The following is a 15,298-nucleotide window of genomic DNA, read 5'->3' on the forward strand; positions in this document are numbered from 1 at the left end:
CCGTATGGTACGTAAGAAGTGCCCGTCAAGCCAATCCAACTTGTGGGAGGTGCTTCAGGATGCATGGAGTGAAATCTCTTCAGATTACCTCAACAAGTTGACAACTAGAATGCTGCAGGGCTGTAATTTCTGCAAATGGAGGATTCTTTGACAAAAGCCAAGTTTGAAGGACACAGTTATTATTTCAATTAAAAATCATTATTTATAACCTTGTCAACGTCTTGACTATATTTCCTATTCATTTTGCAACTCATTTCATGTATGTTTTCATGGAAAACAAGGACATTTCTTAGTGACCCCAAACTTTTGAACGGTAGTGTACGTATAAAGTTGCATGAAAACATATGCACATTTATTTACATTGTGTTCTTTTCATGAACATGGACTGCAAGCATTCAGCATCATCACAGATCCATACAGTTACATTCATCATCAGATTTACCATTTTGAAATGACAAATCACTGGTAATATGTGAACTCTCAACTCTTCTCTATATTGGACATTACAGCAATAAGGGCCAAACAAAGTCAGTTCAAACAGTATAGAAAAGTATTATATTATGGAATATCATAATAGCATTGATGCTTTCTCCAGTTTTGGTACTTTATGTTTCAATAACGTAAAGTAGAAGCAGCCTTAAGGCATTGTTGTTATAGAGGCTAGATCCATTTCTGTATCCATGGATACAAGGGCAATCATGATTTGATTTGTTTTCAACCGTATCTTTTGCATGAGACAGGATTACTGAACAGTAGACCAGCAAATGTCTGACTCTTTGGCCAAGTGTTAAATGTAAAGTTGGTATCTGAAGGCCAAGAGATACATCTTTAAAACACTGTCCAAGACGTATCGCAATACATTTTCTTAGTTTCAAGGTATTTTCTGCAGACTTCTCCACAGGGGGAAAACAACATGTGTTCATGACTTCTTGTTTGACACTGGTTGGACTTTCCTACAAAGATAGGGAGAGAAACAAAAATAAAAACATTGCCTTACTGAGTAACTATTTACGGATATAATGTGTCGAGGAGAGGAGAGGAGAGATCATAACTCCATCTTCATTGACTGGGATCCAGACTGAGTTAGAGAAATGTAACCAGCCTGGAGTAACAGCTGTACATCAATATGCTTCTTAACAAGTATGCCAGAACAAATGCAAGACTTGAATAGGAGTGGAGGAGGTTACAGAAGCAATGTTAGGATCACTTGAGCTTGATAAAAATGTGATGTGTAAACCCCATTCACTCCTGTGGATGAGATGACAAAACGTATCAGAATGATTCTAATGCATGTAGAGTTTTGGTAACTCACAATGCCAAATAGGAAAACTGTATATACACACATATCTATTGTCCCTGAGCAGGTCCTGGATATCAATTTTTGTTCAATAAAAGTTGAAAAGAAACTGAAAAGAGACACTGATAGGTTGTGAAATAACTCCCAATACCAACTTTTCTGTATGTAGCCTATTCAATGAATGACAATCACTTAATTTGAAATAAAAATAATAAAATGTTGTTCAAGGTCTTTGTTGTTCACTTTGTTGTTCAAGGTCAGATAATAGTATCAACAAGTTTCTCTTGAGTTTTTTCTTTATTCTTTGTTTGCTCCACTTCACCGCATTGGGACTCAGATTGTCTGCCTTTCTACCTGTCTACCTGTCTACCTGTCTGTCTGTCTGTCTGTCTGTCTGTCTGTCTGTCTGTCTGTCTGTCTGTCTGTCTGTCTGTCTGTCTGTCTGTCTGTCTGTCTGTCTGTCTGTCTGTCTGCCTTTCTACCTGTCTGTCTGTCTGTATGTCTGCCTTTCTACCTGTCTGTCTGTCTGTCTGTATGTCTGCCTTTCTACCTGTTTGTCTGTCTGGCTGCCTTTCTACCTGTCTGTCTGTCTGTCTGTCTGTCTGTCTGTCTGTCTGTCTGTCTGTCTGTCTGCCTTTCTACCTGTTTGTCTGTCTGGCTGCCGTTCTGTCTGTCTGTCTGTCTGTCTGTCTGTCTGTCTGTCTGTCTGTCTGTCTGTCTGTCTGTCTGTCTGTCTGTCTGCCTTTCTACCTGTTTGTCTGTCTGGCTGCCTTTCTACCTGTCTGTCTGCCTTTCTACCTTTCTACCTTTCTACCTTTCTGTCTGTCTGTCTGTCTGTCTGTCTGTCTGTCTGTCTGTCTGTCTGTCTGTCTGTCTGTCTGTCTGTCTGTCTGTCTGTCTGTCTGTCTGTCTGTCTGTCTGTCTGCCTTTCTACCTGTTTGTCTGTCTGGCTGCCTCTCTGTCTGTCTGCCTTTCTACCTGTCTGTCTGTCTGGCTGCCTCTCTACGTCATCACATAGATTTGGGGGGTTGAAATTTTTATTTATTTTATTTATTTTACCTTTATTTAACCAGGTAGGCAAGTTGAGAACAAGTTCTCATTTACAATTGCGACCTGGCCAAGATAAAGCAAAGCAGTTCGACAGATAAAACGACACAGAGTTACACATGGAGTAAAAACAAACATACAGTCAATATATACAATGTGAGCAAATGAGGTGAGAAGGGAGGTAAAGGCAAAAAAGGCCATGATGGCAAAGTAAATACAATATAGCAAGTAAAATACTGGAATGGTAGTTTTGCAATGGAAGAATGTGCAAAGTAGAAATAAAAAATAATGGGGTGCAAAGGAGCAAAATAAATAAATAAATTAAAATTAAATACAGTTGGGAAAGAGGTAGTTGTTTGGGCTAAATTATAGGTGGGCTATGTACAGGTGCAGTAATCTGTGAGCTGCTCTGACAGTTGGTGCTTAAAGCTAGTGAGGGAGATAAGTGTTTCCAGTTTCAGAGATTTTTGTAGTTCGTTCCAGTCATTGGCAGCAGAGAACTGGAAGGAGAGGCGGCCAAAGAAAGAATTGGTTTTGGGGGTGACTAGAGAGATATACCTGCTGGAGCGTGTGCTACAGGTGGGAGATGCTATGGTGACCAGCGAGCTGAGATAAGGGGGGACTTTACCTAGCAGGGTCTTGTAGATGAGGAGTGACAACATTGAGTCAACCAGTTTTTGCCCAGAGGGCTGTCTGTCTGTTAGTATGTCTGTCTCACTGTCTCTACTTGTGAAAGCATCACACAACAGCATGATCTCAAATGAACCACAGAGACATATAAAACGTTTAGCTGGAGGTATAGTCCCCTTTATGCATCTCTTGACACGGGTATGGAGACAGGGGTAATTGGGTAGAGCCCTCTTGGCGTCACAGTTTTAGGCACATGTCAATTGAGGTGGAGATCCAGTCGAATTAGCTACACACTCCCACAGCATTGTCTGCTCCTCTCTAGATTAATCACGGTTCATGTTTTCTTGGGCCTCCGTGACGAAACGCACAGGTATAAAAGCGCACCTGGTGACGTTTAGTTGCCAAAGGCGAACAGGCAAGAGGAAGGATTTGGTCTACCTACAGAGCGAAGGGGAGAAGACGAACTACATGAAAATGATTTCAAATATCCAATTTTTCTGTTTAACTGCGCTTGTACTTCTGAATTTGGTCGGAGCCAACCCAATGTCAAACCTACAGGTAAGCTGGTGCGTCATGTGCCAAACTCTCTTGATCATTGCTATTTTTCTGTTCTTCTTATTCCACCAATTCATGATTGATGTGATGTGTGTATATATATATATATATATATTATTGTAATTGATGAAAGACTGTTTCAAGTGGCTTTAAGTGACATTGAGGTTAATAATTCCATGGTTTCTCTCCGTTAGAGCTTGAAACAGCTTCTGGAGGAGGAGAGTCGTTTACCATATTACGCGTCGGAGGAGATGGGGGTGGATGGGAAAGACTTGAATACAGAGAACATCGCGGAAGAGGTGCCTCCTTGGGACTCCGAAGACGCAAGGAATTCTGCGCTGACGGGAAAGGAGGACGTAATTGCGCGTCTTCTCAATGACATTATGACGACCCCCAAGCGCTCGTGGAGCCGGTTCAAGAAGGGTGGACTGAGAAGCTGCTTCGGCGTCAGGCTAGAGCGAATTGGGTCATTCAGTGGGCTTGGATGCTAAAGGACAGGTATAGTTATCCTCTGCTTCAATCTAACCGAATGGGATTATCCATTCCATCTGTCGCTACAGTATGTTGGAGTTGAATTTATATTATAATAGCTTTATTTGAACTATCAAATAAATGCAGTATTGTTTCTCAAGACCAGCTCTATGTTTTGTGTTGTTTCTGCAGGGTTTGGGGTGTTGATCAGAGCACAAGAAACTACCCTTACTTGAACTCTTCAACAAGGATGAACCTCTTCACCTCAGAAAGTCTCGACTGAGAGTTTACAATGGCGTTTGTGATGAGATGTATTTAAATTTGTGGTTCGCATTTGGAATATTTAAATGGTTATTATTTTAGAACTGTATACTGATGAATTTTCACTTTTGTCTCTTGGTATAATATACTATTGTTGTATGTATTTATCTATTTATTTTCTTGTAAGAAAAAGAACGTGCAGACTTGCGATAGATTGTAGCCTAATGCGCTGAAATAAATATTTTGCATAATAAATTACTTTGTTGTGAATTTTATTGTCTCCGTCTTTTTTTTACAATCATGGTCTTACATACCGAGACTTACGCTCTCCTCACTCAAGCAAGTGAAGCATCTGTTTCTGACTTGCCAATAACATCATCATAACTGCCAACAGCGGTCAGTAGCCTATCGCAACTTCCTTCTCACCTCTCCATCCTCCAGCTGACCTATTCTTCATCTCCCATCCTCATCCTCCTCCTCCTCCTCCTCTGACCCCCAAAGACAAACTATAAACATGACGCCTCAACAGCTACCATCGACTCTACAGAAAATAAGCCTATCCAGTCCAAATAATGGTCCAAACTAAATATTATCTTAAAAGGCAGTCGGTCCGGGCGTCGCACACAATCCTGCTCCCTTATCACTGTCAAGGCGACGGAATGTCAAGCTGAATTATGTCACAACATGCAGTCCTTGATAAGTAAGCTACTATCTGAAGCAAGGGGTCTACATAAAACGGGCCCCTTAGTCATCCCGTCATTAAAACACTGAACGGGATATCTGGAACACCTCAAAAAGACCACGGGATTGTTATCGGAATGGCAAAATGTCATATTTTCCTTGGATATATCGTATTAATAATGACGCACAGTGTGAGCTCGGGAAATCTATATGCCAGTAGGAATGTTCAAGAGTTGGAAAATATGAAGGTAGGACATACAGTTACAAGCAGTACAAAAACATAAAAAAAGGGCAATCAAGTTCATTTAAGTTCTTAGAATTGTGTCATTTCGGCAGACAAAGTGTAACTGGTGACATCAGCATACATTATATGCGCACAGGCCTACATTCTATATTAAAATCACCTTTCAAAGTAATACGTTATGACTATGTGACACTAATACGCGCCATTTGTTCACTTATATGACCTGATCCAGCGGCTCGAGGACAAGTTGACGGTTAACGAGGAAAATGACGTTTATCCGTCAGAGTCTGAGGACGTGGTCGCAGCCCATATGGAGGACATTGAGAACTCGCCCGCGGCGATCCGGGGGCAGAAGGAGAGAATGGTAATCAACGCAGCCAAAATAATTGCCCCCGAAAGCCCTGTGGTGTCACGCCTGAAAGATCTAATCGGTTTGAGGACTGCCAAATCGTTCAACAGCTGTTTCGGTAACCGGATTGAGAGAATCGGCTCGTGGAGTGGACTGGGGTGCAATAACGTCAAGACTGGTATATTTGAAGGCAATTATTTGAGTGGAATGCCTTTAAAAAACGTACAAATAAGCACAAGAATGTAGTATCATGTGAATGTGTGTGCAAAAAGTCCATACTTTGGGGCTAAAAGGTATGCGTAAAATGTATTGGCTTTACGCACGAATTGATTTTACGCATAGCTCTGTCTATTGTAAGACATAACATAAAGGTTGTTGCAAGATCACACACACATCGATATTAACTTCATTACATTATTATAATCAAGAAAGTGCTGTATATTAATTATTCATTGATATAAATTAGGGCTATGACTTGAACTTCTGCATAGTGATGTTCGACAACAATATAACCACAAAAAAATGAAATTAATCAGTTGATTATTATATGACTTGAATTTGTATTTGCAGGTAACAAGAAGAGAATATCTGGGAACTGAATAACAACGTAGGCCTACCCATTCATGGACGTCAAAAAAACTGCGTAATGTCTGACCTCTGTGGAACTCTCCCAGGCATTCTGGGGAATGCATTTTCCCCCCTTCAATCAATAGTCCTAAACTGAGAAATATATATTTCATAAACGAATTTATACTAAATCATTTCGATATTAAAACATGCTAAATTAAATCTCTTAATTTCTGTGTTGGTTGGTTTCTAGACTGTCAGTGACAATTGGACATGCATATTGTATTTCTGCCACGAAAAGGAAAATTTGATTCCTAATCGCACTCTCCAGAAATGCCTAATACAACGCCTTTGTTATGTGTTGGACGCCTGTACAGTATTGTTCACTTGTGTGTATCAAATCGATGTATATGTTTGATCATGTTGTAAGAGGGCATTGTTTGTAATAAATGATTAGATATGGAACCTTTCTTAATTATCATATCAATTATCCAATCATATATTTCTTATGAATTAAATACATTACAGCCTTCTATAGTTGGTCACATTAGTGTCACACAGAGAGAAAGATAATGAGATCAATTCAAGTCATACCTTCTAATGAACTACTTACTGCAATTACAAGGAATAGTTTATGCGCTGCAATGAAAGCACACGAGGTCCAAATAATCGGAGGATTATTATGATAAAACGATTTATCAACAATATTTCGCATTCTTGTCGTCAAGTAGTATGACACAGTTAATGGATTTGTTCTCATTATAAGCCCAACTATTGCTGTTGGACCAGAAAATTGAAAAGTAAAGTTACTGACACTAAAAAAATGAATGCAAGTTCAGATACAAGAATGTGACAGACGCAGTAGCCTATTATTCCACATCGATATGACACCATTTAATAACGCAACAGAAGTCCAACTTCAAAATGTATATGGTAGGTCTGTAGAGAGAGCATCTGCCCAGGGCCCAGGACACACCACACCTTAGACACACACATTAGCTAAATTATGTCTAAATGATTAAAATGTACTAAAATGCACATGCGAAAGGGACCAGATGTTGGAGCCGCCTTAAGCGCAGTAATTAGCAGGAGGCATCAGGATCAGGTGCAAAACAGTGTCCAGTTTATTATCAGTGAAAGGTGGTTCCAGGTGAATGGAGAAATCCAATTAATATTGAAATAATCTACAAAAGGTATTTACAGAATAAACACTCAAAATACAGGTTTGAATACAAATGAAAAACCTAAGCCTCAATCAGACCTATCCTGCCAAACCAACTATAACAGATTGGATTATAGAGGCTAGGGACAGCTTCCCCACACAGCTCACATACCAGAGCTTGAACATAACTGAAACCCTCAGGTGAAACAGGTATAGCTTTACACCCATGGCCCCTTCCTATGGTCCATACCATTAACCATGGAGCTCTTTACCCAAATATGGCATTAAATCACGTAAGAGGCATTTTCATCATACCCACATTTACATATCCTGTCCTAATAAGCATCTTAAACATTCCTGGCTTATCATCAAAACAGGAATAATTTCAATGAATGAATACATATTTAATAATGATAGTCCTGCAGGTCAACAAGCAGCAGCAAAACGTATTACTTATGTAGCCGAGCACCCACCCGTGCTCCCATTAAGCACATACATGACAGACAAGATATGGAGCTCACAGACTTTTGAACTTCAAACACAGGATGCATTACAATAAGGAAATAAACAACTTATTTCTCGTCAGTGTGGCAAGTGTTCATGTGCACCTGAACATCGCATCCACTTGGAGGATTGCAAAAGGATAAATTACTGCATTTCAATATGAAACTGAAATGTGCTACAATGCATCTTGACCAATAATTCCTAGACACATAATTAACCTTGCTCACAGTAAATACTCATGACACTGGCAAAAGAGGAAAAGAGCAACAGTATACACTACTGGTCAAAAGTTTTAGAACACCTACTCATTCAAGGGTTTTTCTTTATTTGTACTATTTTCTACATTGCAGAATAATAGTGAAGACATCAACACTATGAAATAACACATATGGAATCATGTAGTAACCAAAATAAGTCTTAAACAAATTAAAATATATTTTATATTTGAGATTCTTCAAATAGCCACCCTTTGCCTTGATGACAGCTTTGCACACTCTTGGCATTCTCTCAACCAGCTTCACCTGGAATGCTTTTCCAACCGTCTTGAAGGAGTTCCCACATATGCTGAGCACTTGTTGGCTGGTATTTCTTCATTCCGCGGTCAGACTCATCCAAAACCATCTCAATTTGGTTAAGGTCAGGGGATTGTGGAGGCCAGGTCATCTGATGCAGCACTCCATCAATCTCCTTCTTGATCAAATAGACCCTACGCAGCCTGGAAGTGTGTTGGGTCATTGTCCTGTTGAAAAACAAATGATAGCCCCATTAAGCCCAAACCAGATGGGATGGCGTATCGCTGCAGAATGCTGTGGTAGCCATGCTGGTTAAGTGTGCCTTGAATTCTAAATAAATCAGACAGTGTCACCAGCAAAGCACCCCCACACCATAACACCTCCTCCATGCTTCACGGTGGGAAATATACATGCAGAGATCATCCGTTCACCCACACCGCCTATCACAAAGACACGGCGGTTGGAACCAAAAATCTCAAATTTGGACTCCAGACCAAAGGACAATTCGGAAACATATGTCTCCATAGCCACCGTTTACGCTTGCAACAGGGGATACACGTGACTCCTGGGAAGCGCAGTCTTTTCTTTTTACAGAAGGCGAGAGCCAAATTGGCATAATCTGGGGGGATGCGCACGGTGGAGACCTGGTCCGGACTTTCCATCGTAGTAGCACCAATGGAAACTCCTACACACCTCCCCGAGCACTCTCGCGACCACCCCGTGATAGCCCTCTGTTGCCAGGAAATAGTGGGGTTATGCTGAGCCAACCAGGGAAGGCCTAGTACCACGGGAAACGCAGGACAGTCAATGAGGAAAAGACTGATTTTCTCCTCGTGACCCCCCTGCGTCTCCATGGCAAGGGAGATGGTCGCTTCCCTGATTAGCCCGGAATCTAATGGTCGACTATCCAGAGTGTGAACTAGGAAAGGTCTAACTACAGGAATAATAGGGATCCCTAAACTAAGGGCTAACGCTCTGTCGATAAAATCCCCAGCTGTGCCTGAATTGACAAGTGCCTTATGCTGGGAATGCGGGGGGGGGGGGGGGGGGGGGGGGCAGGGAAACAAACAGATACAAACACGTGGTCAACAGATGACTCTGGATGAGTGTGGTTCAGACTCACCTGGGGTGACACCAGAGTGCCCTGCCTGTTGCCTCGACTCCCAGAGGAACCGACACGGCACCGACCGGCAGTGTGCCCTCTGCGGCCACAGATGGTGCACGTGATGGCTCCTCCTCCAGTCTCCCTACGTGCAGCCCCCCCCCAACTCCATGGGCACCGGAGCGGGGGTGCTGGAAGATGGCACCGACAGAGCCCCCTGGATGGACAAATCCACCAGTTGGTCAAAGGAGATGGTGGCATCCCTGCAGGCCAGCTCACCATGGATGTCCTCGCACAGGCTGCACCGATAGTGGTTGATGAGGGCCCTGTCGTTCCAGCCTGCTCCAGTGGCCAAGGTCCGGAATTCCAGAGCAAATTCCTGGGCGCTCCTCGTCCCCTGCCTCAAATGGAAGAGCTGTTCCCCAGCCACTCTACCTTCGGGCGGATGGTCGAAGACGGCCCGGAAGCGACGGGTGAACTCCTCGAAAGTGGTCCAATGCCGCGTCTCCTTCTCCCCACACGGCATTTGTCTACTCCAGAGCTCTTCCTGAGAGGCATGAGACGAGGGCAGACACTCTCTCCCTTCCTGAGGGAGCTGGGTGCACAGTGGCCAGGTAGAGGTCCAGTTGTAACAGGAATCCCTGGCACTGTGCTGCCGTCCCATCATGCTCCCTGGGAAGGGAGAGACGTATCCCACTGGGACTGGCTCTGGACGGGACGGGTAGAGGTAACCCCGGTTGCGCTGGTCGAGGCACTGGGGAGACTTCCTGTCTCTCCCAGCGGTCCATAGTCTGGACAACGCGATCCATCATGGCACCAAGATGATGTAACATAGCGGAATGTTCCTGGACGCACTCCTCGTCTCCTCTAACCGGGGTACCTGCTCCTGCTGACTCCATAGTTAGGGTGTGTAATTCTGTTAAGGCTGTGTAAGGGAGGCGAAGTCAGGTGCAGGAGAGCAGAGTAGAGTAAACAGGCACACTTTTATTCTGGTCATAAATTGGCTCAAAATGACAAGTGCTCAAAAAACAATGAACAATAAACAAAAGTATAGCACATGAACATACACCATTAACAATAAACAATTACACACAAAGACATGGAGGGGAACAGAGGACTAAATACATGTAGTGTGACTATGGAATGAAAACCAGGTGTGTATGAAACAAGACAAAACAAATGGACATATGAGAAATGGAGCGGCGATGGCTAGAAAGCCGGTGACGTTGATCGCCGAACGCCGCCCAAACAAGGAGAGGAGCCGACTTTGGCGGAAGTCGTGACAGTTTTCTAAAACTTTTGACCAGCAATGTATACATTTAGGTGTCACGATCTTTATAAGGAGTGGACCAAGATGCAGCATGGTAATCTCGTCCTACGTCCAGGATGTCCTCCACTCCTGGCTTTCCTCCAGGGCACGCTGCTTGGTCCGTTGTTGGTGGGATCTTCTGTCACGCTCGTTTGAAAGGAGTGGACCAAGATGCAGCGTGGTATCTTTCCATCCTCTTTATTAGGAAAAGAAACTCAAAGAAAAAACAATAAAGCGAAAAAACAAAACATGAAGCTCAAAGTAGTGCTCACAGGCAACTATACCTAGACAAGATCCCATATAGCACAAAGGGGAAATGGCTGCCTAAATATGAACCCCAATCAGAGACAATGATAAACAGCTGCCTCTGATTGGAAAACATACCAGGCCAACATAGAAATATAATCACCTAGATGTCCCACCCCGACCTAACCAACATAGAGAATAAAAAGCTCTCTATGGTCAGGGCGTGACATTAGGAGAAATGAATGACTAGATATATGGGGAAACATGCATTAAACAATGCACTAATGCACTAAACAATTTATAAGGGTAATTCAATAAAGTGTGTTTCTGACAAGAGATTCTGTGTCCGGTTCATCCCAGCACACATTAACTAAGTGTACAGGGGTTAACACTTGACATGCACTAATTGAAATATGTAGTCAGGCTGTTATAAGATATTATATAAGCCAATGGTCATCTATAAGGGATTGATTCAGTGATTTTCTTCTTTGTCTAATGTACTGTATGTATACTGAAGTATTTTTGCAGTACCTAATCTAAGGTGAGTGGTATTTATACTTTATAAGTACTTGCTAAATGTTTTGACTGACCAGTGTAATTTCTCACAAACATATGTATATAACCTTCACTCATGCTGCCAAACATACCCTTGTAAAACTGACCATCCTACCAATCCTCGACTTTGGCGATGTCATTTACAAAATAGCCTCCAATACCCTACTCAACAAATTGGATGCAGTCTATCACAGTGCAATCCGTTTTATCACCAAAGCCCCATATACTACCCACCATTGCGACCTGTACGCTCTCGTTGGCTGGCCCTCGCTTCATACTCGTCGCCAAACCCACTGGCTCCATGTCATCTACAAGACCCTGCTAGGTAAAGTCCCCCCTTATCTCAGCTCGCTGGTCACCATAGCATCTCCCACCTGTAGCACACGCTCCAGCAGGTATATCTCTCTAGTCACCCCCAAAACCAATTCTTTCTTTGGCCGCCTCTCCTTCCAGTTCTCTGCTGCCAATGACTGGAACGAACTACAAAAATCTCTGAAACTGGAAACACTTATCTCCCTCACTAGCTTTAAGCACCAACTGTCAGAGCAGCTCACAGATTACTGCACCTGTACATAGCCCACCTATAATTTAGCCCAAACAACTACCTCTTTCCCAACTGTATTTAATTTTAATTTATTTATTTGGTAGACATTCCTGCAGTACCTGGTAAAATAACAAGCACACAACACAGGATGTTTAAGGAAGTGTATTTACACGTGTGAATAACTAGCGTACAAACATTTACAAATGTGGGAATAATGATTAATAAATGGTGAGCAAACGGTTTGTAAATGTCTTATATTTAGTTTGTTATGGACCCTTAAAATAAAGTGTTACTGCACAGACAGACAGAGAGAGACACACACTGACACATGTACTGTCCGTTTATTGATATTTTGGCTCTATAGTATATATGTAACAGTAATTAGGGGAGAACATGTATGACAGCCAGGCACTTATATACTTTCATAAGGTATTATGAGCCAATGGTCATCTATTTGGCATTTATTCAGTAATCTTTATTTTGTATCTAAGAAATGTGTTTATTCATTCACAACTAGGATGTTGCTTGCCCAGCACAGGCAGTGTGGTCCCCTGGTCTTCTGGTGCCAGCGCTGTGGGAAAGGATGCTAGGCTTAGCAGAGACAACTCAGAGGTGAGTGCAGTGGAGGTAGGAAGAAAACAAAGAGGCACTGCCAGTTCCTTAATATGTTGGCTCTATAGTGTATGTAATAGTAATTAACACTTAGGAGTCACAAACAGACAGACAGACAGACAGACAGAGGAGCACAAGGAGAAGCAAAGACAGAGACAGAGACAGAGACAGAGACAGAGACAGAGACAGACAGACAGACAGACAGACAGACAGACAGACAGACAGACAGACAGGGACAGAACACAGCAGAGAAGATGCAGAGACAGACAGCACAACAGGGAGGCAACAGCGACACAGTTATAGTGGTGCTTTTACATGTTGTATTTGTTTTAAAACATGAGCTGGTTAAAAAAGGATGACTATGTTTCACCGGTCACTGGTACAGTAAAAGTTGAGAAAATGTGTACTATAGTTGCCTATGTTATGTGTCAGTAGCGTTACTGCCTGTGTGGGCGCATGCAGTGATACGGGCAGATGTGGCTGAAATGCCAGGGCTGCATTTTTGTCCCAGTCCACCCCTGGGTATATCTCATTAAACTCACTTTTATGCATATAGTTTACCTAAAACCCATTTAGGCTTATGACATATAGTCATTGAATCATTGAGGTTTACTAAGAACTGACTTAATCATGAATATCGCCACATTTAGTAACAATAAACAAGCCGCGAGGTCTGTCCTCAATGCTAGACAGCGGCACACTGTTGGCAAAGCCTGTGTTAAGCCTATGACTTCCTGTAGGCCTACTCCAAGTCGACAATCTCTTACAATAAAATGTATGAACGTGTGTTTCTAAAGAAAGGATTGAACTGACTAGGCCTATGTCATGGGTATGCCCCATTATCTAGGAAGACAACGCTTTAAAAGGAGTTGCTTCCGACAGCTACTGTTATCACAATCAGGTGTTGGCATGCAACTCCAATTCCTCGCATAACTGTGCGTGTCAGACTAGATATAAAAGACCATGCGGTAGGTGTGTCGAAACAACGACAACTGCGAAGAAAATCAATAAGCTTCACACACCACTTCACCTTCACTGAAGAAGAAAGAGAATAATGCAGCTCTCCAACATTCCTCTTTTTGGCCTTATCCTGTTCTTAAATCTGCCGCTGCTCAGCGCATATCCTGTCTACAACGGGTTACTGACCAATGACGACATGGATGTCTTAAAGGTGAGTCCCTTTAAGGCTACAGGCCTATAGGCTCATTCTTACGCCTTTGAGAGATATTGTTGTGGATAGATCATGTAGTTCATATTTCCTATACGTTAAAGCCCAAGGATAGACACCATTGAAAACGTTTGTTGAAACTTGCTTTTGGCATTTTAGGTACTTCTCCATCGACTTGGAGAGTCCATTCCTGAGCGGAGCGAGGTCGAGCGGGTCGCCACAGAAAAGTTGGACAACATGACTCTCGAAGCAATCGCAATGGTTGCAGAGGATGAGCGTGAGCAACAACAAAACCGACTCGACAAATCCGCAATAAGAGAGTTCCTCTCGGCTCGGGACCTGAAAACTGTCCGAAACGACTCAACATCGAAGAGATACTCGGGCTGCTTCGGGCGAAGGCTAGACCGAATCGGCTCAATGAGCTCTCTTGGATGCAACACGGTTGGCAAATACAGTGGGTATAGTTAAGGTTAATATCATAGACTACTGTGCATCAGACAAAATCTCTTAATCAAATAGGGTCCAAGTAGTCGACTCCAAAACCGCGTGGTTACTTGACTAATATCCATTGTGAGAGTTATGTTAAGAGACAACATTGTGTTGGCTAATTTCTTGTTTCTTTATTTTCAGATCCAAAGAGAAGATGAAGTCTTACACATTACCTGGAACAGCAAAGTCAATACTTACCAAGGGTTATTCTTATTTATAGTCTGTAGGCTACCTATTTATTTTCAATTTATTACATTTTTGTTTATTGCCAATATATTTATTTGAACCAATGCAAGATGTTCTCTTTATATGGTGTCATTGGTGTACAATAAATGTTTCCAATTGCTCATTAAATGTTTTGTCTGATTACTTTCTATACCATCCATTAGGAAAAATGAATTATTCAAAATGACAGAATGCCAGAAGTCATAGGTTCAGGCTGAATAATCAATGAGAAAATAATAAGATGTGAAGTTTGCCTAAACACCTTGGGATCCTATTCATAGGCCTATCATAAGCCAAACTGAGTCAGGTGATTATCAATTGGGATGACCTGACCATAGCCCACTAACTCACAAGAGACCTAGCAGGGTGACCCTCACAAAACAATAAAAACACACAGAACAATAAGTTACGGGAGACGCAAATAAAAACGACTTGTGTCACATGAGTTGACGCTGGGGAGACGAAGCAGGTACGTGGAGTAAAACATTTAATAAATAACAGACATGGAACGAGACGGGAACAGCGTCAGCAAACGAGTACCACAAACAAAAAACATTGAATGCAGCAGCGGGGAACAGAGCAGGGAACTGACAAATATAGGGGAGGAAATAACAGGTGATGAGTGAGTCCAGGTGAGTCCAATATCGCTGATACGCGTGACGAGGGAAGGCAGGTGTGCGTAATGGATGATGGGAGTGCGTGATGCAGGGCAGCCTGGTGCCCCTAAGCGGGGGGGGGGGGGAAGAAGTGACAACTTGGTTCTAAGTA

At 42.5% G+C, this 15,298-nt stretch overlaps 2 protein-coding genes and 1 non-coding gene across 3 annotated transcripts; all 3 read left to right on the top strand.

Moving 5' to 3' along the window:
- The first annotated feature begins 3,264 nt into the window (after positions 1-3,264).
- Positions 3,265-4,531, top strand: LOC109907001 (uncharacterized). The gene is made up of 3 exons (XR_004203664.1): positions 3,265-3,532; positions 3,724-4,027; positions 4,193-4,531. It is a non-coding gene; the product is annotated as an uncharacterized LOC109907001 (transcript).
- A 445-nt stretch (positions 4,532-4,976) lies between these two features.
- LOC109908537 (ventricular natriuretic peptide-like) lies at positions 4,977-6,572 on the top strand. The gene is made up of 3 exons (XM_020507190.2): positions 4,977-5,190; positions 5,419-5,713; positions 6,106-6,572. The coding sequence occupies exons 1-3, from the start codon at positions 5,080-5,082 to the stop codon at positions 6,132-6,134; spliced, it is 435 nt and encodes a 144-aa protein (XP_020362779.1). The 5' UTR covers positions 4,977-5,079; the 3' UTR covers positions 6,135-6,572.
- A 7,042-nt stretch (positions 6,573-13,614) lies between these two features.
- LOC109908538 (brain natriuretic peptide-like) lies at positions 13,615-14,654 on the top strand. Its single transcript, XM_020507191.2, has 3 exons — positions 13,615-13,819; positions 13,976-14,270; positions 14,447-14,654. The coding sequence occupies exons 1-3, from the start codon at positions 13,703-13,705 to the stop codon at positions 14,461-14,463; spliced, it is 429 nt and encodes a 142-aa protein (XP_020362780.1). The 5' UTR covers positions 13,615-13,702; the 3' UTR covers positions 14,464-14,654.
- The last annotated feature ends 644 nt before the right edge of the window (positions 14,655-15,298 follow it).

Source organism: Oncorhynchus kisutch, linkage group LG17 (assembly GCF_002021735.2).
Source record: "Oncorhynchus kisutch isolate 150728-3 linkage group LG17, Okis_V2, whole genome shotgun sequence".
Classification (NCBI taxonomy): Eukaryota; Metazoa; Chordata; class Actinopteri; order Salmoniformes; family Salmonidae; genus Oncorhynchus; species Oncorhynchus kisutch.